This window comes from Bubalus kerabau, chromosome 11, assembly GCF_029407905.1.
Source record: "Bubalus kerabau isolate K-KA32 ecotype Philippines breed swamp buffalo chromosome 11, PCC_UOA_SB_1v2, whole genome shotgun sequence".
Lineage (NCBI taxonomy): Eukaryota > Metazoa > Chordata > Mammalia > Artiodactyla > Bovidae > Bubalus > Bubalus kerabau.
The window spans coordinates 71498049-71523286 of NC_073634.1; the positions used below are offsets into that span (position 1 = coordinate 71498049).

The window sequence follows — 25238 nt, forward strand, 5'->3', positions numbered from 1 at the left end:
GGTGAGATGCCCCTCCCCACCCAGGCCATCGGTTCTATGCCCGCCTCACCCCTGCACCACCATACATGCACCTCACCCCAGGCATGTGTGGGAGGAAGGTGGGTCATCACCAAAGGTCGCCCAGAGAACTCTTGCCTGTGCAAAGTCTTCCCTTGCCAGAAGCTGCTGTCTGAGTGCTAGTTTGGCTCCTGCCCAGCTCCCAGCTCCAGGACTGGGGTGGGCATGGCTTCATCAGCTTTTCTTACCAGAAATACAGCATCAGCACAGAAAGGGTAGGGGGCTGCCTGGGGCACACAGCCTGGTGTGGCTGGAGAGGCTGGGGGAGCATAGTCATGAGCTGTAGCTTTAAGACTTTTGCAGTATCCATCTAGTATTTTAGAGCTAGGAAAAACCCAGTGATGCTGGTGGTGGTGATGACTGGTAAGAACTCATTTTTACTGGGCACTTGCTATGTGCCAGACAGGAGATTTTTCACTTGTGTTATTTCTTTTAATCCTCAAACAACCCTAGAAGGTAGATAGACTTATGTCCCCTACTGTACAGGTGAGGCGGCTGAAGGAAAGAAACCCTCCAGGTCACTCTGCCAGGTGTTGGAGGCAGGCTCAGAACGCTGGTGGTCTGGTTCCCAAGTTCAGGCTCCTGACCCCCCAGGCCAGGGACCTTCCTCAATGAGCCACCCACATCTGCTGGAATGAGCATTTTCAAGGATCCAGCTCCCTGCTCTCACACCCCAAAGCACACTGTCATCCTCACGCTGTTGGCTGAAGTCCTCTACCAGCACTTGCCTCCCCTGCAGAGCTGCCAGCTCCTGGGGCAGGGACAGCAGGACCTTCAGAACAAGCCAGGGTCTGGCCCAGGAAGAAACCCAATGAGGTGAGTAAGGCAGACGCTGATATGTCCATTTCACAGATGAGAAGCCTGAGGCCAGCTGCTCCTGAGTGACAATGGACCTAAACTCTGGTGCTAGCCCCTGCCTAGGACCACCCCACATAGCACACGAGGCAGCACTGACTCATTAGGAGGCAGCAAGGCCCCAGGAACCTCTATCCTGGTATAGAAGCCGGAGAACATTCTGGAAAGAACACAACACAGAGCCAGGGCCAAGCCTACCAGGGCCCTCGCTTACCTCTGCTGATCCTCTGCTTTTCTCCAGACAGGATGCCTGGTGTGTCGATGACGCTGATGCTCTCCAGCACGGGGTTGGGCAGCTGGGCACACACAAACCTGCACGGGTGGGAAGAGACGCATGGTGAGCCGCCATTCTGCCCTTGCCTCTCAGGCACCCTCCTTTTGGCCCCATACCAACCTCTCCTGCCCTGGGCAGAGGTTCCAATGCAGACTCCCAGCCCAAGTTAGACCAACCCCCATAATGGACCCAAGATCTGTACTTGGAGGAAGCCCTCGGGGGCATCCTAAGGCAGCTGTGGGACTATGTCTGTGAGCTCCTGCTGGCAGGGCCACCAGGATGTCCAGCGCTCAATCCCTGCCTCCCTAGGAGCACAGTCTGGTAGAATAGTGGAGGTGTGCACAAGGATATGGGTACCATGGGACCAGCACCCCCACGAGGTCAAGTGAAGGACTCAGGAGATCCAAGGTGGAAGGAAGGCTTCCGGGAGGAGGAGACACTACAACTGGAGTTGAAGAATAGGCCACACCACGCAGGAGTGCTTATGTGGGCTTTTAAGAGCCTGTCCAAATACCAAACATTGCTATTAGGATAGCGTGCATGCACGCTAAGTCGCTTCAGTCATGTCCGACTCTGGGTGGCCCTATGGACTGTAGTCGGCTAGGTTTCTCTCTCCATGGGATTTTCCAGGCAAGAATACTGGGGTAGGTTGCCATTTCCTTCTCAAGCCTTAATCAAGGAAACATTTCCAGTGTTACATACCAAAGTCTCCAAATACAAACTGGTAAACCTCAGCTGGATCCTTCTTACTTCAAGCCTTCTCTCTTAAATGCCATTTTTGGTGGAAGCCAACAAGGTGTCTGACCATCACAGTTCATGGTCCCACTGTCTTGGGAACAGACAGGGAAGGGAGCCTCTTCTCTCCAGTGAGGTGGCTGCAGAAATGCAGGTCAGGTGAGGAGGCCAGGGATGCATGGGAAAGAGAGTCCAGGAAGCCGCACAGGGGAGACAGAACCTGAAGTAAGACCTCAAAAGGTGACCAGCTTTGCTGGGAGGACAGGGGTGCAGGCAGGAAGCCAGGGTGTGTGTGTGTGTGTGTGTGTATGTGTGTAGCTAGGTGAAGATACAGAAACGCACAGAGTGGAGATGGCCATGTAAAGATGGAGTCAGAGACTGGAATTATTCTGATACAAACAAAATGCCTGGAGTAACCAGAAGCTGGAAGAAGCAAGGAAAGATTTCCCCTATGGGCTTCAAAGGGGGCATGACCCTGCCAACACCTTGATTTTGAACTTCTAGCCTCCAGAACTATGAGTCAATATTTACTTTCAAGCCACCTAGTTCATGGTAATTTGTTCTGGCAGTCCTAGGAAACTAACAGAAGCAGGTGGAGATGCCACACGGAAATGAGAGGGGGGAGGGGAGCATGTGTGTGTGTGTGTGTGTGTGCGCGCGTGTGTGTGTGTGTGTGTAGGCACCAGGCCAGGGGACACTCTCACTGAGATGAGAACCAGAAGGCTGGAGCAGCTAGACACGTGGCCAGACAGGGAGGTAGGGGCCAGATTATGAGGGCCTTGAAAGCCACATTAAGAAATGCGGATTTTATACTGAGGGTGATAAAAATCCATTGGAACGTTCTAAGCAAAAGAGTGATACAATCTGATATGGTGGTTGTCAGCTTCTCCAGATCAGTCTGGTAAATACTTACGAAGCACGTGCTGTGTTTCTGGCACTGTGCTCGATAGTCCATGGCGCAGCCCCTGTCCTATTAAAGCCCATGGTTTCCTCTACGCCTTGGGCCCAGCCAGATTCTTGTCCATAGGTTCTAAGGCACACCCCAGCATTCCTCAATAAATTCCACATTTTGCTGAAACCAGTTTGAGCAGGGTTGCTGTCACTTGGTGACCAGGAGGACATGTACATGGGGCTGGTGTTTGGGGCCAGGGCTCTGGTTGAGCATCACCCAGGCCAGGTGCATGGAGTGAGAAGGGCAGGAAGCCGAGGGGAACACCAGGTCACAGGGGCCAGAGCAAGAGGGGGCCGGGGAAGACTGGAGAGGGTCTGCCAGGGAGACAGGAGGAGGCCAAGGAGCTGAGAGGGGATGGTGGTTGAGAGATGGGGTGGGGTGGGGACCGAAAGTGCTCACGGCTTATCACAGAGAGGTCACAGACAATGTTCACATGGGCAGCTGTGACAGGGAAGCCGTGTTCCACAGGGTCGGGGGCAGGAAGGAGTGAGGAGGTGAAGCTTGGCTGTGGACGGAAAGCGAGGGGGTAAGAGCTAGTAGGGCCTGCTGCAGGGTTCTCAAGAAGATAGTTCCCTGCAAGGGAGGGTGGAGCTGTCAGGAAGAGGAGTAACCGACAGAGCCGTCCCTGGGAAGATGGCTGGCTGTAGGGGGTTCTTGGTGGGGGGTGGGGAAGCGGCAGACCCGAGGGTAAAAGAGGTTGTAGCTCTCTGGGCTGCATGGCGGGGGAGGACCGACGCAAACAGGCTCCACTTATGGACAGATTGGAACCAAACCAACTGCAGGGAACCCAGGGATACATGATTCCATCTTCTCTAGAATGGGAAGCAAGGTCATCCACTGCAAGAGGAGGCTGAGGAAAAGGCTTGGGACACCCCTCAGAGAAGGGGAAGGGAGATGTCAGGGGGAATAGGGTCCCTGGGCAGTACAAGGACGGGAAGCAGGCACCCGGGGTGCCGCCATCCTGTACATGGCTGCAGTGAAGCCGGTGGTACATGGAAGGGCCTCCCCGACTCCCTGCCCTGCCACGCTCCTTGTTTTTCCTCCCAGGGGACGTGCCTGGCCGGTCAGCGAACAGTTCATGTATACATCTGTCACTCAGCTGTGGCGGCTGTAGCAGAGAAGTCACAGTGTTCCCGCATTAAGCCACATTCTTGAATCCTCTCTGCTTATACATATACACACACACATATATATATACACATTTTTTTTTTTCAGTTTTCTCTTCCTGAAATGTCATTTTTTTAACCCTTTGCATGTGACTTCATTCATGATTGAATATCTGTGTCAAATGCCAACTTTCTCACAAAGTCCTCTTGCCTTGGAGGAGGACGTTTACTCTCATCCTATTTTACAGATGGGAAAAGTGAGACACAGACCAGTTAGGTAATCTATCTAAGAGCATGGTGCTGTTGGATGGGCTCTTAACCCAAAGCCCATAGTCTTTACTTTTACTCTAAATGCCTTCAATTATAGAAAGTAGCTTAAATTTTTTTTAATGCAATATGCATGCAAAATTGTGGTGTGGACCTACATTATAAGCCTGATCAGGGGATCAGCGCGCACTCTAGGTAAGCAGAGTAATGGGAAGGCCTGGGTCAGCTTGCGGAGCAGCCGCTAGAGCTTCTTCCACTCAAACTGACCCAGCAACCCTGGTGTTTACAGGCTGACTTGTCTCAGGGGAGGGGACTTGTCCAAGGTCACATAGTGGGTTTAGTAGGAGGGAGAGTGATCAAAGCCAGGGCTTCTACCTTAAGTCCAGGGTCCCTGCCACCAAGTAAAAACAATGTCCAAAACAGGAGAAACCTTCCTCTGCCTCCTTCTAGCTGGCTGAAGAGCCCTTCCATAGGATAGGCAAAAGCTGGGAACTACAGAGGGCAGCCCTCTCTGCTTTTCCTGGAGGGACGTGTGGATTAGAGATGGGATTTAACTAGTTGGATCCTTCCCCCAACTTGATCAGGAGAAATCAGGCCAGTGTTAGCAGCTTCCATATCCCTAATCAATGGTGGTTTCATTCCCACTAAGAAAGGGACAATCAAGAGAGATTCCAGGTCTGGAAAAGATACAGGGTCTCCCAAGACCCTGCCCTGCCCTTTCATACTCCAAGGAGAAAAGAGAGCACCCAGGATGCGTGCATTCCCTCTGTACCCACCTGTTCAAGAAGGCATTGCCAAAGGCGTTCAGTTTCCTGAAAGGTTTCTTAGGATCCACCACCAGAGCATTCCCGGGGATGATGCCCTCCATCTCGCCTTGCATCACCGCAATGAAGGAATCAGTGGTCGGCTCGGGCCCAATCCTCATGCCTGGGAAATCCTGTTCCAGGAGATACCTGGTGGAAGGGAGCACAGTCATAATGGACGGATGCTGTGGGCAGATCAACACCGCCTGCCCACAACAAGGCAGATGCTGGGGTGAGTCACGGTGGAGGGGCAATCAGGGAAATTTCATGGAAGGGAGATTTTCACGGATGCAGAATCCAAAGACGTTTGGGAGGAAGTGGGATTTCAGTTGAACTTAAAATATCAAATCTGTCCTTGGTCCTTTTCTTTTCACCTCCATGATGTGGAGGGGTGGGTGGGACAAGCAAGGTTTGGGCTCAGAAATAAAGCATGGCTTGAAACTGATTCCTACACAGAATACTGTGGACTTTACAGCTAATGGGAGTCTGCCAAAGTACCTGTACACAGATGTGGTTAGAATTAGACCACCCCGAGGCTCTGCTGGCTGGCCATAGGTGGTTATTGATCTGTTTAGCCAGTCATTTAATGTAAAGAGAGCTCATACATGATAGAAAGCGTGTGAGGGGTTCACTAGGAAGAGGATCCCCATCCCACCCTAGACTTTCAGTCCCACCCTCTAGCACAGCCCCCAGGCTGTGGCCCCAGGGCATATGTGTTTTTCTTTGCTCTCCTCCAGGCCTGAGCATAGAGAGCCTGAGGCCACCGCCCCTCTCCACAGCCCCCTTTGGAGCCCACGGTGAGCCAGAGAATGAAGAGAACAAACTGGAAGGAAAACTGGACTCTTTGGCAGGAGCTCAGAACAGCTTCGGGGAAGGCAATGGCACCCCACTCCAGTACTCCTGGCCTGGAAAATCCCATGGGCGGAGGAGCCTGGTAGGCTGCAGTCCATGGGGTCGCTAAGAGTCGGACACGACTGAGCAACTTCACTTTCACTTTTCACTTTCATGCATTGGAGAAGGAAATGGCAACCCACTCCAGTGTTCTTGCCTGAAGAATCCCAGGGACGGGGAAGCCTGGTGGGCTGCCGTCTCTGGGGTCGCACAGAGTCGGACACGGCTGAAGCGTCTTGGCAGCAGCAGCAGCAGAACAGCTTTGAGCCCAAATTGCTTAAGGCTGGACTGCAGGCTGAAGAGTCCAGTGCTGCCCTGGGCTGGGACTGGCCAGAGGAGAGTCCCAGGGGCCACGACGGACAAGAAGCTAAGGGGTGGGTTGCCCAACAAACAGAGACCCTTGGGTGAGCCCTCAGCGTGTGCCAAGACCCTCCCCCTAAACCTTAAGGGGCCATGTTCATGCCCGGAGGGAAAGGTCAAGGAGCCCTTAGGAGAAGAGATGGCAAATCAGAGACTGCTGGCCAGGAAGGGAGCCTGGGAACTCCTGGGCCAGTGGGCCTCAGCCACTGCACGTGGAGCCCGTGGAGCTCCAGCTAACAGTGCTGGGTCCAGCCCAGGGGTTCTGACCCGCTGGTCCAGGATGGGGTCCTGACCACTGGTCTTTTTCAGGAACTCCCTGGTTGATTCAAATTGCAGCCGGGGTTGACAACCTGCTCTGGACACTGTCAGTATGCCGACAGCTCCACTGATATCACCCTCATCGCTTCAGGAACGTAGCTCCTTCTGGCAGCCCCAGCAGGTGCAGCTGGGGTCTCTGTATCTGAGCCCTCCACATCTGAGAACACAACCAACTGTTGAATGTGGGCCCTATGGATCCGGAGGGTCTGCTGTGCTGTGCCATTTTATACTTGCAGGGGCTTGAGCATCTGCAAGGCAGGTGGGGTCCTGGAAACAGCGCTCCGTGGACACCAAGGAACGAGGGACAGCTGTATGGAGGAGCCCAAGGCTTTGAAGGGTTATGGGGCTTCCTCCACGTTAAAGAGCTAATAATGGAGCAGGAACCCAAACCCTTATCAGTCTAACACCAAATCCTTCGCTCTTCAACTGTCTCTACCCTAAGGAAATGCTCTTTGCCACCACCACCCGCCCCCAGCCCCGTGCCCACCCTCTGCCCAGCAGGCGGCAGCCAGGGAAACTGGCCGGGGTTTCTTCCAGCTCATGGGCATCTCATTGTGTTCTGAGCTGTTAGGTTACTCCGTGCTTCCAGAGCAGTTCAGTTACCACAGGGCTCGCTCCCCAAGGAGTTAGCAGGTGAGCTGCCATGGAGGATATGCTGCTGGGGGCCACCCACCTATACTGGCAGTTTTAGGTTGGTGAAGCCCCCTCATCTCCCTCCAACATCTGGGTGTGAAGACAGGATTCCCTCCCATCAGAGGCCCATTCTGAAAGCTGGGTTGTGATGAGAATGTATCACCCCAGCGGCCCATGGGCAGGGCTTCCTCTTTCTCAAGCACACCTCCTTCAGAGCCTCAGGGGAGAGGCAGGGAGCCTCAGGGCCTGGGGCCAGCAGACCTGGTTTCTCTAACCTTCAGAAGGTTCTCGACCTCTGCGAACCTCGGCACTTTCCTCTATAAAATGGGAGGTCATTGTCCTGATTTATTAAGCACTTGTGCCAGACAGTGTTCCAGACTGTCCATGAATTATCTCGTTTCATCTCACGTTTCCTCTGATGTGAGCACTATAACCCTTACCATCAAATGGGCCTCATAGGTAAATCCATCTCACTGGGTGTTCTGAGGGTTAAATTAGTTATAGACCATAAGCGCATAAACCAGTACCTAGCACCTAGATCACCATCCCAAAGATCAAAGTATTTGTTGCAGGATCAGACGGTAAACAATCTGTCTGCAATGCAGGAGAACCCAGGTTTGATTCCTGGGTCAGGAAGATCCCCTGGAGAAGGGAATGGGAACCCACTCCAGTATTCTTGTCTAGAGAATCCCATGGACAGAGGAGCCTGGTAAGCTCCATGGTGAGGAACAAAGGGTGATGCTCCCCAGCATAGCCAGGGCCACTTCCTGGGATGTTTCCAGAGCCTCAAGCGGCCCAGCAAGAGCCCTTCGGCTAAAACCACATGACCCTGGATTTGCTGACCACACATGGGTCTGGAGAAACACAGAGTTCAGTGAGTCCCAAAGCAAATCCAGGGACGCAGTCAAGCCAAGCAGAGAACCCGGGGCTGGGTAAATTCTCAGGGACATCTGGGTATGACCTGCAGCCCCGAGGGCCCCCTTAACAAAGCCAGCACTGTGTCCAGAAAGGAAAATCTATTGAGGGCTCTCGTGGCTGCTTTCTCTGTGGGGAGAGATACAGATCGCCTCTGTTGTCAGGCAAAGACATTCCCACGGCAGGGTAAAAAAAGAAAAGTTAATTCAGGCCCGGGTGGCAGCAGCAGAGATGGGGAAGCATGAGAACAAGGAGGGTCTGGCGGGCAGAGCACCCACTGTGAGCCAGGTGCTCTTCTGTGCCCCTTCCCTGAATTATTCCACTCAGTCGGTCCTAGAAGTGCTGCAGGATGGCTGAGTTATTTCAGTTTTGCAGGTGAGCAAATGGAGATGGAGACTGCCCCCATTCAGGGCCAAATACAAATATTTAGAGGCCCAAAGAGCAGAGAAGGTTTGGGTGTCTCCCCGACCTGCCATCCAATGTAAAAGAAATAAAATGGATATAAGGAAGACAAATGCAATTCAGGTTTTTCCCATGAGGACTATTTTTCCTAAGCAAATTGTTTCCTAACATCATCTCCCTCATTTTCCAGTGTCCTTCTTGGCTGGCAATCTAAGCATGTGGCTTGTTTTACTGGCACCTGAGCACTCAGGGTGAGGCGTAGCCAAGAATCAACCTAGTCTGCTTCTGGGGCCCCTGCCTCTGCCACGGTGGGGCCAACCCTCCCTGCTGTTGGGACAGCACCCAGGGCGGGGCACAGAGGGACCGGGCCGCCAGCAACGCTGCCCGAGGCCGTGGCTGGACTGGACCTGATGCCTCAGCTCAGTTAGGGAATGCGCCTTGATGGGTGGCTGCTTCCCTGCAGATGTGACCTTGGACAAGTCCCTCCAGAGCCCACTGCCTCAGTTTCCCCAGTTTTTATAAAGTGGGGCTAATCCTGGGTTTCTTACTAGCTCAGGGGGGCAGAGTGAAGGTTTTGCAAAGACACACATGAGTTTTGGAACAGCAATGGCTACACCAGATATGGGCTCACATTGGCACAGATAATAATTAGAGAAAACACATGTCTGTAAGTACCCAGTGCATTTCTACCTGGACGGACTCCAAACCCAGGGTCCTCGCACCTCCGTGAAGATCCACATAGCTCTTAATTTGCATATCTTGAGGTGGACACTAAAGGCACACAGCACTTTCTGCCTTGTGTTACGGGTACTTGTGTTAGGTTAGTTAGTGTTAGTTGCTCAGTTGTGTCCAACTCTTTTTGACCCCATGGACTGTAGTCCACCAGGCTCCTCTTTCTATGGAATTCTCCAGGCAAGAATATCGGAGTGGGTTGCCATTCTCTTCTCCAGGGGATCTTCCTGACCCAGGGATCAAACCCAGGTCTCCTGCATTACAGGCAGATTCTTTATTGTCTGAGCCATCAGGGAACCCTATTTGCATTATACATCTGTATCTTTGGTCTCTCTAAACGTTGTGTACTTCAGCTTTAAAATGGGGTCAAGACAATACTACTTGTCCGGTTGGCCTCACAGGGTTTCGGGGAGACTGTAAATCACTCCAAAGACACAAAGCGAGGTAAGAAATGGGTGACTCAATGGCCGAGTTGAGGTCTGAGTCAGCTCTTTGCTTTATGGAGTGGTCACCACTGTCCCTGGTGTACAGAAACGTCTACCAGGGGACAAAGTGACCCAAGCGCAAAGGAGACCAGTAGCCAGACCAGTAGCCAGACCTCCTACTAGCCTTGCCTTGCCTAACCACCCCTGACACAGGCTGGCCTAAATAACCCTATGAGGTATCTGACATTATTTGCATAGTGATAAGGACACTGAGGTTCAGAAAGCTTAGATCCTTCTTAACAAGGTCTTCTGGCTGGAATGGGTGGAGCCTGGGTTCTGCTGAGCTTCCCAGGTTCTTCCTGTGGCTACAGTCTCCTGTCAGTGGGAGTGGGATGAGCCTTTCCCCAGAGGTCCTTCTCCCAGTCCCGTTTCTCCTGATGACCTCTACACCTGACTCTCAGTTCAGTCCCATTCAGTCACTCAGTCATGTCTGACTCTTTGTAACCCCATGGACTGCAGCATGCCAGGCTTCCCTGTCCATCACCAACTCCTGGAGCTCACTCGAACTCACGTCCATCGAGTTGGTGATGCCATCCAACCATCTCATCCTCTGTCGTCCCCTTCTCCCGCCTTCAATCTTTCCCAGTATCAGGGTCTTTTCCAATGAGTCTGTTCTTCACATCAGGTGGCCAAAGTATTGGAGCTTCAGCTTCAGCATCAGTCCTTCCAATGAATATTCAGGACTGATTTCCTTTAGGATGGACTGGTTTGACCTCCTTGCAGTCCAATGGACTCTCAAGAGTCTTCTCCAACACCATAGTTCAAAAGCATCAGTTCTTCAGTGCTCAGCTTTCTTTATAGTCCAACTCTAGCATCCATACATGACTACTGGAAAAAACATAGCTTTGACTAGATGGATCTTTGTTGGCAAAGTGATGTCTCTGCTTTTTAATATGCTGTCTAGGTTGGTCATAGCTTTTCTTCCAAGGAGCAAGCATCTGCTAATTTCATGCCTGCAGTCACCACCTGCAGTGATTTTGGAGCCCAAGAAAAAAAAGCCTGTCACTATTTCCATTGTTTCCCTATCTATTTGCCATTAAGTGACAGGACCGGATGCCATGATCTTCATTTTTTGAATGTTGAGTTTTAAGCCAACTTTTTCACTCTCCTCTATGACTTTCATCAAGAGGCTCTTTAGTTCCTCTTCACTTTCTGCCATAAGGGTGGTGTCATCTGCATATCTGAGGTTATTGATATTTCTCCTGGCAATCTTGGTTCCAGCTTGTGCCTGACTCTCAAGACAGATCTTAAGCCAGACATCAGGAGGTAGACCAATGCTCTGTCCTCTTTCCCTTGAGTAACACTCAGGCCTTCGTAAGAGGCAGGCAGATGTCCACCTAGTCACACTTATGGACTAGCAGATCAGATCCCTGACAGGAAAAGGATGTCCATGGACCTCGGAGGGGTGACAGGAGCGAGGAGCTGCCGGGGCTGTGGCTAGCAGGAGCCTGGCAGAGGACAGTGGGTCTACTGGAATGGAAAGGGGCCCCTTTACTAGCCCTTCAGCTTATTAGAGAATCATCCTTTCTTGGGGTGATGCTGCTCTGAGCCCTGGGCAGCAGAGATGCCAGAGAGGTGACGAGACAGGGTACAACCACAGGTAAATGCTGAGTCACCTTTACAGGAGGATGCAAAGAGCCCCCTGAAAAAGGGAGAGCGAAAGGACCAGCTGAGTAGCCACCCAGCCCCCTCCCCACCATGTGCCCGTTCATACTGTAGAGGCTCAGTCATGCTACAGAAGGGCTGGGAGATGCTCAAGACCAGCTGAGCTCTCCCTATGGAGACACAGCCCACTCAGCTCCAGCAGCCCCAAGCCCCACACCCAAAGCCCCAGGCCCTCTACTACAGCATGGCCACAGGCCAGTGAGGCCCTCTTTGAGGCCTTGGGATCCCGGGCCTTATAGCCCCTGGGGCAGCCAGCCATTCATCTCTGTGACCAGGGGGCCAAACGGTGCAAAGGAGGAGGGACTTGAGATTGCAGGCCAGAGTGAGGAAGAATGAAGAGAGAAAAACAGCAGAGGCGGGAGGGGAGGCTGTCAGGCCAGAAGGACACAGAGCTACTGTACTAGGAAGAGGCAGCCTGTGTTGGAGGAAGCAGCCACCCGGCCAATTTATTGTTTATTTTATTACCCTGGGTTGCTGGGCCTTAGGCCAGTGAAGTTGTTTCAGGCAGAGATCATAGCACATTAATTAGTTATTAGAAGAATGTCCTTTTCTGCATGTTCTTCCTGAGACAAGAAATAGACCCTGAGGCAAGGAAATGTAACTGAAAGGAGATGGACGCTAGGAGACGGAAGGCTAAGGGCCAGGGGATGAAGAGGCAAGTCTTTATTTCCAAGGGAAGGGTCCCTCTCAGGTTCAGGCTGGAATACAAGATGTGAATGGCCGCACTCAAGGCAAGAAGAGGGGAGGGGAGAGGCTGCAGCTGTGAAGGAGGCTGGATTCTGCACCCAGGCGCTCCTAGCCACCCCAAGTGGAACCTTCTCTGCTTTGGGGAAGGCGTGTGGTATCAACTGACTCTTTTGAAAAGCAACTTAAAAATGTGACTCTTACTACCAAGATTAAAAAATCAGAAAAAATTAAACAAACAAACAAGCCAAAACTCTGTACAACCTTTGGCCTAGTGATTTCACTTCCGGGAATCTCTGAGAAAACAGCCTAATACGTGGAAAAGTATTATACATAGAGATAGTCAGATTGATCCTACAATAATAGCGCAAAATAAAACTAGAAACAACTTCAAATATTCAGAAGAAGTAGATTGGTTAAATGAATAACTGCATATACATACAGTGAAATATCATGTAGCTCTTAAAAATAATGCTTACAGAGATTTAAAAATTTACTCAAGAAATGTTCATGCTATAAGTGAAATAAATCCACATACAAAATTACATTATGGTATGATCTCAACTGTGTTATAAAATAGCTAAAAATACTGGAAATATGTATTATATGTATTATATAATATGTATATATACACATATACATATATTATATACATACATCATATATATGTGCTAAGTCACTTCAATTGTATCCGACTCTTTGCCACCCCACAGACTGTAGCCCACCAGGCTTCTCTGTCCATGGGAATTTCCCAGTCAAGAATAGTGGAATGGGTTGCTATGTCCTACTCCAGGGGATCTTCCCCACCCAGGGATCGAACCCGAGTCTCTTATGTCTCCTGCATTGGCAGGGCAATGGACATGAGTTTGAGTAAGCTCCAGGAGTTGGTGATGGACAGGGAAGCCAGGCGTGCTGCAGTCCATGGGGTCGCAAAGAGTTGGACATGACTGAGCGACTGAACTGAACTGAACTACATATAAAATATTTAAAATGGTTTCCCCTGAGTTGTAGGATGATGATGGGGCATTTTTTCATCTTCCTCAAATTTACTCTTATCTGCATTTTCCAATTTTTTAAAAAAAATTACTGTTCAGTGGATTTAATGAGAAGAAAGGAAAATATGTAATTTGGTTTTGGAGGCCTTCCCTGTGCTGCCACCCCTCCTCCCCTGCTGGGATCTTCTCTCTAAAAGAGAGACAGCTTTTGATGCACGAGCTAAATTCGGTTACTGACATGAGTGGGGAGGGTGAATGCTTGTACTCAGCGGATAAGAAAGAGGAGGGCTCTGCCTCTCCCGGCCTTCCTGTCTCCCTCAGATAAGGAGTAATCTATAGCAATTCGGCTCTGCCACCTTCTTAGACCCAGTTAACAGCCAGCATGACTCAGGCAAAGCCAGGAGAGTGTCTCAGACAAGAGGCGCTTAAACACGTCTGCTGTTCTGGGATCTTGCCCTCGGGGATGTTGGCTTCCCCCCACCTCCCCTCCTATTCTGCAATGTCTACTGGGAGCTCCTGTAGCAGAGACCCCCCGCACTAGGCCCCAGGGAGCTAGGCAGTAAGTGCTGGTGACCCAGGAAGGAGAAGTTCTAAACAACCTACTAAGAATTATAACCAAGGTGTGGCCAGAGGGCTGGGGAAGGCCACGTGATGGGCAGGAGCCATATGTAAATGGCCTGTGCTTCCCATGGGGCCAGGTGGAAATGCATGTTACAAAGGAAACCTTGCACAGAACCAGGAGGCTCTGAAGTGTCTTTGCTGCAATGGGTGTTTAACAAAAAAAGGGAGATGGATTAGATCAGGGGCTCTTGCCCTAAGGTCCAAGGCTTGGACTCCCAAAATTATATGTAAATTTGGGATGTAGGTACTTTTTTGTAAAGATGGGTTCACAGACTTTATGAAAAGTTAAGAAGCAATGAATTAGATTATTTGCAAGGGTCCTTGCAGTTCTAACAATATAAGACCTCCAAAAGCCAACAATCCCCCTGGGTACCCAACTTCAGAAATCACTCAGCCTCTCAAGCTGAGTGACTCCAAGGCTGTCCACCCCACAAGGAAAAACTCAGCTGATGTCCTGTTCAGACATGTCATGTTAATATGGTGTGTGCCCTGCTCCTGGCTTGTGTTAAAAGCTTAGCACTAAAATTTGAATCTAGAAAATCAGGAACTAGACTGTGAACTTTTCTGCTCTCCTCACCAAACAAAGCACAGTGCTTTGCATGTTGCAGGTCAATGAATGGAAACAAGAGCATCCCTGCTTTGAAACCTTCCATAGGAGATGAGCACCATTGACTCTGCGGGGGCAGAGGGGAACTGAATCCATCACCACTTTCTACGAGCATGACTCTCAACACAGAGGGCCACTCAACACAGAGCACCCTCAACAGCTTTCAGGCCTGTGAATGTGTGAATGAGGCCAAGGAAGATGGCCTGGCCTTGAAGGCTATGTGGCCTGAGGGCTGGAGAGAAGCCTGTCTTCTAAAGATACGAAAGGTCCTTATCGCTCTGGTGGACAATAAGTAGACTTCTCTTGAAGGCCAGGAGGACAGCTGACTTCCTGAGGATCCCTACAGCCTGAGGATTCTGTAATTCAAGGGGATGGATGACTCACCCTCAAAGTTATAGGCATTGAGCCAACCATCTCCTCCCATGCATCTAGGACCGCATTCCCAGGTCAGCCTCCCATCCTGTTATATGGCTTTGGACAATTCATTTAACCTCTCTATGCCTCAGTTATCTTGCCTGCCAAGTCAAGGAGCTGGATGAGACCGTGGCCAATATTCTGTCCACCTCCAAAAGACTTTAATATGATTATGAAGCCACGAAGATCAACAGGAAACAAAACAGCATTCTGCCTCTAGACACTGCTTGTCTTCAGTCGTCAAGAGATATTTGTAAAGAGCTCTGATTGGAAAAGGAAACTGATGAAAGAAGGACAAGCGGGCTCCCTAGCCCACCTCCTTGGCTGTAACTGTAAAGCCCCCGTGTGAGTGACTGAAGCTTTTATAAGGCAAGGGAAGTGGTCCTGACCATCAAGCGCATGTTGCTACAAGGAGAGGGTGTCAGACCCCCCCACCAGCCTAAGGTATTCTTGTGACCAGGATATGTCTCACTTGTGCCTCCTGGGTTTCAGTTTCACCATCCATAAAATGGGTAGCATAGGGATGGCTCTGAACTTTACACTTCATGGGCTGAGTGCAGTGGAGAGGTGCTAGGTAGGATGGAGCAAGGGACCATCCAATGAAATTATAGGGTAAGCTTTGGACAACCCCTACACAAGGATTTCTTCAGAGATTTCAAGTGAAGACTTATCTCTTGTCCCCAGGAGGGACATCGGGAGTGAGCAGAGGGTCTAACGCTGGGCAGCTGGGTGGGCTGCTGGGGGACCCTGGCTGGCTCACCTGATGAAGGTGGTCTTCCCGGTGGAGTACTGGCCCACCAGCAGCACCATGGGCTTGTTGTCGAAATCGGCATCCTCCAGGGCAGGAGAGTGAAACTCGTGGAAGCGATAGTGCTCTTCCAGCGGCAGCAGCTTGGTCCTGTAGAGTTTCTTGAGCCCATCGCTCACGGTCTGGAAGACCTCGGGGTCCTTCCTCCGGCGGTCGTCGGAGCGCAGCCAGCTGAACATCGCGGCCACCGCTCGCCTGCTCGCCCCCGGTGCGCAGTCCCAGCAGGAGGGCGTGGAGTCGGCGACCCCGGGTCCTTGGGGAAGGTGTCCCGCAGGGAGGGCCCGCCGGGTTCCCAACCGCGCCGCCGCCTCACCGGAGCGCCGGGCTCAGCCGCACCATGGCCAGGACTCAGGGCTCGGGGGTCCCCGGGTCGACGGCGTGGGACCGCGAACGCGCTCTTCCCCTGCTCCCAGGACCAAGCTCAGCCCCGGCTTCATCCAGCAACCAAGGCCGGAGAGAGGAAAAATATCTGGGTTGGGCGGGAGAGCTGCGATTTGGGGAAAAAAGTCAAACCTGCAATTAAAATGTCAGATGCCCGGTCCCCCGGTCTCCCCCAGCTCTCTCCCACTTTGGCTCGGGTGCAGTTAAGGGATGCTTCGAATCTGCTCCCGCCCGCCCCGGAGGCTCAGAGGAGGCGGCGGCGCTGCCCAGCCCGCGGACAGCTCAGCATCTGCAGCCGCAGCCCGCAGCCCCAGGCTCGGGTTTAAATGCCAGCCGTGCAGGAAGCCGGCTCGCGGAGGAAGTCCCCGAGTACTGGCAAGACTGGCTCTGCCCTGCGGCCCCGGCGGGGAGAAGCTGAGCAGGGCGCCGCCATGTTTGTGGGCAGTGGCCCCACTGGGGACCCGCGACCGCTCGCTGCATGGGAAGGAAGGGATGCTGAGCTCTGTGGGAACGCTCTAGTATTTCATTCCCGGCCTCTGGAGGTTTGATTTGGGAACAGCGCCCTCTCAGGGACAGCTGCGAAGACAGAGTTGACCTGCTTCACACTCTCCCTGCTCTTTAAATATAGGCTTTCTTTTAGTTACTGAGTTCAGTTCCTTAGGATGACAGGTTCTCTATTGTTAGGTAGTATTTTTCTTAGCGCATGGAAAGAAGAGTCCAATATTAGCTTGCCCCAAATGACCAACCCTATCACTACACAAACTTTTCGCTAGATCTAGGTGAAGTTAAACTACTCTCATTCATTCATTTGTTCATTCCTTCCAATAAAGTCGAACAAAATAAGCAAAACGTCCACAAGCATTAAGCCAGTATTACGGCAAGATTTTGGTGACTGTGGTTACAAATTTGATCACCAAAATAAACACATAGAGTCTCTCTCTTCCAGGAACTCCAGCCAGGCCAGGTTTTAAGAGGAGATAGGAACAGAAGGCCTGGGTGCATAGCAGGAGGAGGCATCCTTTTTGTCTGGATAATTTGAGGAAGGCGTCACAGAAAGCCTGACTGTGAGCTGGGTCTTAAATGATGAACCCACAGAGAAGAAGGGGGACATTCCAGGCTGAGTAAAGGGCACTTGCAAAGGTAGGGGAACATGGAAGAACTTGGTGGGGTGAAGGCAGAGTCAACAGTTTGCTGCCAAGAGTATGGAATTCAGGAGGATGGGAGGGAGTGACTGAGGCCAGGCAGAAAAGGTTTTACAGAAACAGGAATCATAGAGGGAATAAGGAATCAATAATAATGTTATTATTAATCATGGTTAACATGGACCAAATGCTCACCATGTGCAGGGGCCTGGGCTAAGTTCCCAGCAAGTATTGTTTCATTTAACCTTCGTAGCCTCCCTGGTGGCTCAGATGGTAAAGAATCTGCCTGCAATGCAGGAGACCTGGGTTTGATCCCTGGGTTGGGAAGATCCCCTGGAGGAGGGCATGGCAACCCACTCCAGTATTCTTGCCTGGAGAATCCCCATGGACAAAGGAGCAGACATGACTGAATGTCTAAGCATAGCACACAGCAGCTCTATAGGGCAGATCACGTCCCCATTTTCATGCCAAGGAGAAGCGGATGAGAACAGCTGGCCAGGCAGGTGTAGGCAAAAAGGGGTGCATTGTCTGCAGGGAATTTAAACACAATAATAAAACCAACTCAAAGTCGATCTGCTTTATATTTGCACCAGTGACAAAACACTCCCTGCTGCCAGGGCAGATGGCTTCCACATACTCCTCTCCACAGATGAGGAAACAGAGTAGGCTCATGGGCCAGGTGGGACTGTTAATACGGGTAGCGGTGCAGGGGAAGGACTGGAGAAACAAGAGAGGCTGGAGGCCAAAAGACTAACTCGGAAACTATTCAGAAATTCAGGAGTTGGAGTAATTGGGATAGAGAAAAGATTATATTTAGGAGATTTTTTTTTTAATGGCATAGAATTGACAGATCTTGGTAAGCAGTACTATGGGTAAGGCCGAGTCTAGGATAATTCTGAATTTCCTACTGTTGTGGGCAAGGTTATGGCAACCCACTCCAGTGTTCTTGCTTGGAGAATCCCAGGGGCGGGGAAGTCTGGTGGGCTGCTGTCTATGGGGTCGCACAGAGACGGACACGACTGAAGCGACTTGGTGGCGGTGGCGGCGGTGGTGGGGGCAAGGTGGTTGGAGACACTATTCCACCAGTTTGGAGTCAGGAAGAGAGCAGACTTGGCATTTAAAGTCTGAAATGTGCTCATGGTGCCTGTGGGAACTCCAAGGGGAGGAGCGAGGCAAGGTACAGAGATTCGGGTGGGGATCCTCAGAGGTGGGTGCTGGCTTGCGTCTCCTTGGTTACAATTCAGATCTCTTGACCCTCTTCTTGATCGCCAGAGCTGATCTCCTCTTTCTGAGCTTTCTGCACCTTGATTGAGAAACCGCTCAAATGAATATTTCACCCTTGGTGTTACTTTAGCACTGGCATGTGAGCGTACAAGGCAACTTTCAAAATTTTTAACAACGCACATGGCATAGGAATGGAGCAATCAGAACACTCGTCTATCTTACCAGTGAAGCAGGGCCTAAGGCCCCCTGCCCCTTTTGGGTAGAGATACAAAAAAGAGTGAAAGCATATTACAATAATAAGACCCACAAAGAGCATTCAAAATATACAATTAATGCCTGTCTTAATAAGAAAAAATTCCAATAGAAAGAATTAGCAGAAGACTCAAAAATTCCTTTTATAAAAAGAGACTACAAGACTGTCCTATAAATATGTTAAACCACATTAGTAGTGTTTGGGCGATGGGGAGGTCTGGGTCTGTCCATGGAGAGAGGCCAGGATGGCCAGGGTGCCAGCAGGGAAGTCAGGGGGTTCCTTTATTGGAAATATTTCAATATTTTAGTAACTAGTACAACCATGATATTGTGTACAACTCAACATCAGCCTGAATACCTAATTTACTCAGTACACATTGATACATGTTACTCTAGCTCTTGGTGGTAAACAGTTGGTGAAGGTCTTTGGGACACTACGGACTTTAGCCCGCCAGGGTCCTATGTCCATAGCATTCTCCAGGCAAGAATATTGGAGTGGATTGCTGTGCCCACCTCCAAGTGATCTTCCTGACCCAGGGATTGAACCTGCATCTCTTATGTCTCTTGCATTGGTGGGCTCTTTACCACTAGCACTACCTGGGAAGCCCTAAGAGTTGGGAAATATATCTTTTAAAAAAACAACCAAGTAATAATGCAGCATGTCTATATACTAGCAATAAAGAGTTACAAAGGAGAGCTTTTTAAAAAGCTACAAAAAAAAAATATCCTAGGGATAAATCTGACAAAAGATGTGCAAGACTGTTAAATGAAAAATGATAAAAATCAATGGGAAGACATGAAAGAAGTTCTAAATAAATGGGAGAGATGTACTATGTTCAATTATGAAAAGATTTCGTGTAAGAAAGATGTGAATTCCTTACAGCATAATTGCTAGATTCAATAATTGATAGAATTTAAATTAAAATCTCAACAGGGTTTTTCATGGAAATTAACAAGGTGATTCTAAAATGTATATAAGACAGTAAATAGTCCAAGAATAACTAAAGTATTCCAGAAGAAGAATGAAGAAGAGAGGCAAGTATAAGGGTAGAAGGAGGAGGAGGGGAGAAAAAGGATGAACACAGCAACAACGGCAATAGCAACAGTTAGAGGAGGGAACTTGCCCTAGTAGGTGTCATTATCAAGTTGCAGTGGCTAAGGTGCTGAGGTTTAGCATAGAGATAGACCAAGAGAAGACTGACCCAGTAAAATAGCCGGCAAATGGAAACCTGATATATACAGAAGTTGCAGTAGAGAATGCATTTATAAAGTTAAGAAGAATTCCTTCAATAAGACACCAAAATCACCGCACATGGTGATTGCAGCCATGAAATTAAAAGACACTTGCTCCTTGGAAGAAAAGCTATGACCAACCTAGACAGCATTAAAAAGCAGAGACATTACTTTGCCAACAAAGGTCCGTCTAGTCAAAGCTATGGTTTTTCCAGTAGTCATGTATGGATGTGAGAGTTGGACCATAAAGAAAGCTGAGCTCAGAAGAATTGATGCTTTTGATTTGTGGTGTTGGAGAAGACTCTTGAGAGTCCCTTGGACTGCAAGGAGATCCAACCAGTCAATCCTAAAGGAAATCAGTCCTCAATATTCATTGAAGGGACTGATGCTATAACTAGACCTCCAATACTTTGGCTACCTGATGTGAAGAACTGACTCATTTGAAAGACCCTGATGCTGGGAAAGATTGAGGGCAGGAGGAGAAGGGGATGACAGAGGATGAGATGGTTGGATGGCATCATCGACTTGATGGACATGAGTTTGAGCAAGCTCCAGGAGTTGGTGATGGACAGAGAGGCCTGGCATGCTGCAGTCCATGGGGTTGCAAAGAGTCAGACATGACTGAGCGACTGAACTGAACTGAAGACACCAAAGTGCATATTGCAAATGAGATTAATACATTTGGTAGTAGTAAACTTAAGTCACTATTATTCAACTGATGATACAAAACAGAATGTGAAGATATTTGCAATACATGAAGTCAACCAAAGGACATTCAAAATATACAATTAATGCTTGTGCATCTATAAGAAAAAGACAAACATTCCAACAGAAAAAAATATATTAACAAAAGACACAAAGATTTCTTTTACAAAAAAGACTATGTGACTCCTACCCTATAAAAGTAAGAAAAGATGTTGAACCTTATTAGTAGTTAGAAAAATGCCAAAACACAATTGGACAGCACTTCACACACCAAAATGGACAAAAAACACACACTGGATGATACTGAGTGGTGGTGAGGATGTGGAGCGATGGGAACTCTCGCTCATCACTGATGGATGTGTAGACTGGCATAAATGCCTTGGGAAATGATTTGGCATTGCCTGGCGAAGCTCAGGGTGTATGTGTCCTCCGTTCGCTCTGCAATCCCGCACCTACGCTTTATCTAGAGAGACTCTTGTCCATGTGCAGGTGCATGGGGAGAGAATTATGCTGAGGGCAGCATTGTTTTTAACAGCAAAATATTATAAGCAATGCAATTTTCTTCACCAAGAAAGTGGACAAATTGTGCCATGTTTATATGATAAAATTAATTTCATACAGATTCTTTACCATCTGAGTCACCAGGGAAGCCCATAATAAAATAAATAGTATACAAATGAGAAAATGCGGAGACAGGGTCTGATGCCAAAACATAGCACTGAGTAAAGAAAACCTGAGGTAGTCTATGATGCGAAGCATATGAAATACCATGATTCTTAAATTTTAAATCATGCAAAAAGCATTTCTTGTTGTTCATGATGCTCAGAAGTTTTTTAAAATGTAAGGGAATATGTGTGTGGCTTTCCAGGTGGTACAAGTGGTAAAGAATCTATGTACCAAGAATGGAAGAGAAATTGGGGATGGGTACACAGGTGTTTTCTACTCTATTTGCAGTGTTTTATTTCTTAAATTTGAAAACGAGTATTTGGCTCTTTATTTATCATTCCCCCTATTCTTTAAAAAAAAATTCCTTGGGTACACAAAATTAGATTTTTTTTTCATAATTTTGATTGAAGACAAACTCCTTATACCTGGCTTTTTGGTTATATTTTTTCTCTTTTTGTTAAACACACTTTTAAATAACATAATAAACCCCTGGTGTACCCATCATCCAGTCTAAGAACTGGAAAAATTAGCAGTAATTTGGATGTATCTATGTGTTCCTCCATTATTCTGTCCCTGTCTCCTAGCTACCCCCAGAGCTAGACACTATGGAATTTATTCCCTTGGTTTTTAAATTAATATTATCATTAATAATGGCATATTGTTGAGGTTTCATGCTTTAGAACTTTGTAAAAAGCATATCCTGCAGCACATAGTCCTGAAACTTTATTATTTTCCTACTCAACATTTTGTCAGCATTTGCTTTCAGCCCCATCTGGCTCCTAGCGGCCTCCCTCCTACCACGTGCTGCTCCTAAACACACCACCTGGCTCCTATATTCTGTTACCCCGAGGTTCCCAGGCAGTCAGCCCGCAGTGCCTGTCCCCCCACATCCTCACTGACCTCAGGAAAGTGGCTTCACTCTTCCAGTTTCAGCTCCACTATGAGTAAGAGTGTATTTTTAGGGTGAATGGAGACAACGCATGTCTATTGCTCAGTGACTGCCTGATCCATTGACAGTGCTCAGGGTATATTGTTGGCTCTTAATATAATAGTCTGTTATTTTTGTTCATTTTGTGGGTACTGCCTTGTGTTCTAGACCTATTTAATAAGCCAGTTTAATTTCATCATCAGTGAGTCACTTGTATTGGTTCATTTGTATTGTAACCGAGGGTGACTCATGGGGTCCAAGAAATACAATTGCTAATAGTGGAATCTGTGGCATTTGCTATAGGCCCCTGAGGGTGGCACTATTAAACTGGGCTTTTGCCTTTTTTTCCCTTTTTCTTTCCTTCCTCACCAAGACCACCAAAGTCGCGTTAGAAGTAGAGGGATGAGAGTATGGAAACTACACTGGGAACCTGGAATTAAAAAAAAAAAAAAAAAATGTGCCCTGGCTCTAACTTGGGGATGTTAGAGAAATCAGAGTGATAGTCCAAGTGGGGACCAGTGTCCACAACCCTAGAACCTGAGCCTCTACCAACCTGGCCCCTCCCAGGGGTGTACACCTTAGTTTACTCATTTTGTTGCGCTCTGTTGAAGAGGAAAGTGCATCAGCTCAGCCAATTCCTCTTATTGGGAATTAGGCTAAGCTGTTTAACTTCTTTTTATGACAGTATCCTCATGTGTGAAACCAGGTCTAAGAATGACTGCACAATGCTGTTGTGGGGAAAAATTGACACAATGTAGGTTACGGACCTAATACAGTTTTATAATCTCTGTATAAATATCTATCTATAGACATATATGGCACAATTATATATAAATACATATATAAATATGTATAAACAGTGGTTTATGCTCAGTGAACAGTAGTTCACTTTCACCCTGAATGAATGAAAACCAGCTACATACAAAGAAAGGGAAGTCTAGAATAAAAATAAGGAGATGAGGAATTGTACTCAAGAAATTTATAAACAGAAAAGGAGACGAAGTAACAGGCTGAGTCCAGTTGTTCAGTTGTCCCTCAGCAGCTTGCCCCATTCGTACCTTTATTGCCACATGTGGTTAATTGCTGAGACTGTCATATACAGCAGCTCTCATGGGGGAAAGATAGTTTCATCCTTAGGTGTACCAGGCAGGAGCTCACCTGAAAAGTCCAACATCACAAGGAGGAAAGCCCACACTGTGGCAGCGGATGTCTGGCTTTATTAAAATGTCTGCTTGATGATCCCCTACAGCTCAGTTTTCTCTCTGAGAACCTCATCTCCCAAAGGCAAGACACTTGTAACTTACAAGGTATGAGCTGTAATTAGAAAACCTCATCACCTTCATCATCAGTCTCTGTTTTCATAACACTTGTGTTTCTAGAGGGTAGGCATTGCCCTCGTAGCATCTGGCCCTCACAGCAATGCTGAAAGTGAAGATAGGAATGTTTCCTAGAGAGGCACGCTCATGCCCAGAGAGGTTGAAAGCGTTGCCCATGCAGGCATCCTCTGTGGAGCTATCTAACATCCTACTTCCTTTCTCCTTGACCCACAAAAGATGTGGGGCAGCCTACCCAAGTCTCCTAAATTCTGAAAAGTAATCCAACATTTGAGGCATTAGATGGAAGGGGAAAGGGGCAAGTAGAGGGTGCAGGGAACATGTTGGGTGGAGGTGAACTCATCCAGTGCTCCTTAGAGGCGAGCAGCATGTGCAGCTCTGAGCTTCTTGATGAAAGCAAAACCAGAAGCCAGCTCTCGGTTCCAAGCCCAGAGACATTAATCTGTCCCTGCAGGTAGTATGTTGATTGCACCATCCCACCAAACAACCCCTCTTGGGTCATAAAAGTGACAAAGCAGTGAAATGACAAAAGTACAGGAATCCAGAGGGACCCCGGAACCAGTACAAGTCCTGAGCAGCTTTCCTAGGTGGTGAATTTTGCCTGTCTCCCTATGAGGGGAGGAAGAGGAAGCTCCTTGAGGAAGGCTGAGTTCTCATCTCTCTTAAACTCTAAATCAGGGGCTCCAAACTTGACTCATTGTGGAAGTGGCTCTTGATGAACAGAGAGGCTGGAAATGGGAATTGCCTGCAGTTGGCCCATGAATGTAAAACAGTAAGGCTATGACCGTCACAAAAAGAACCAGCAGAAGGAACCTGGTAAAGGCAGTAGATAGGAGTGGGCATTATTTAAAAATACAAAAACAGACAGTAGTGGACGTTAGAGCCTGCTCCAGTCTTTAAAAATCTGCTACTCAGCAACTGCTGTCTCAATTTTTCTCTATTTAAAAATTGTATCTATTTTTATTTTAGTTAGTTTGTGTTTTGCTTATAAAATTATTTTTTTTACTTATTGAAGTTGAAAATTGTTTTCTAGGAAAAGCTATTGGTTTTATTCTTTATGATTTCTTCTATTACTACATTAAACTTAGAGTTCTCCTGCTCAGGAATTTGAATTTTTCTCGAAATTATTCCGTAGTTTGAAATTTTTATATGTAACTTTAAAATTCATTATCAGATTTTTTGTTTTGGTATAAAGTTGTGGGATGGTGATATATTCAAAATTATTTCCAGATTCTTTACAGTTCTCTGTTAAATAGTCTTCTGTTCTCTTTTGGTTTACCAAGTCTTCCTAAAGATACATCATTATAAATTATTGGATAATTAAAGCCTTATTTCAGAGTTATCCTGTTTCAGTGAGCTATGTGTCTATTTTTAGTAGCATGCCACCTAAATTACTGTGATCATATGATACATCTTAATATCTGGTATGACTATGCACTCTTCCTTGCTAAATCATTTTAACAATTTCTGAGTTTCACTTTCTTCTTGTCTTTGCTGTCTTCCCCCTCCTCTTCCTCTCATTCTTTTGTTCCTTCTAATTGAAAAGTAATTATGAAATTTGGGGGAACTTAGTTTCCATCTCATTTATGTTGATAGATAATTATTTATCCTCTACTTTTTCCCCAGTCAACATTATACCATGCGTGTTTCACATATCCTGGGAAACTACTCGAATAATTAAATTGGGATGAAGGCTTATAATCAACAGTATGGAGATTCCATAATTTAATTAACCATACTTCAATTGTGAGCATGTAAGTCATTGGCAGAAATAATTGCCAGCATTAATGAAAG

The 25238-nt window shown here is 48.1% G+C and overlaps 1 protein-coding gene across 1 annotated transcript in view; it reads right to left on the reverse strand.

Annotated features, from left to right (window-relative positions):
* Nucleotides 1-16346, reverse strand: part of EHD3 (EH domain containing 3) — a 29469-nt gene extending 13123 nt beyond the window's left edge. Inside the window, exons 1-3 of the mRNA XM_055539135.1 lie at nt 15532-16346; nt 5023-5199; nt 1127-1224 (exon numbers count right to left, since the gene is read on the reverse strand). Of these exons, the coding sequence (XP_055395110.1) occupies nt 1127-1224; nt 5023-5199; nt 15532-15758 (502 nt within the window). The 5' untranslated portion in view covers nt 15759-16346. The remainder of the gene's footprint in view (nt 1-1126; nt 1225-5022; nt 5200-15531) is intronic.
* Between the last annotated feature and the right edge of the window lie 8892 nt (nt 16347-25238).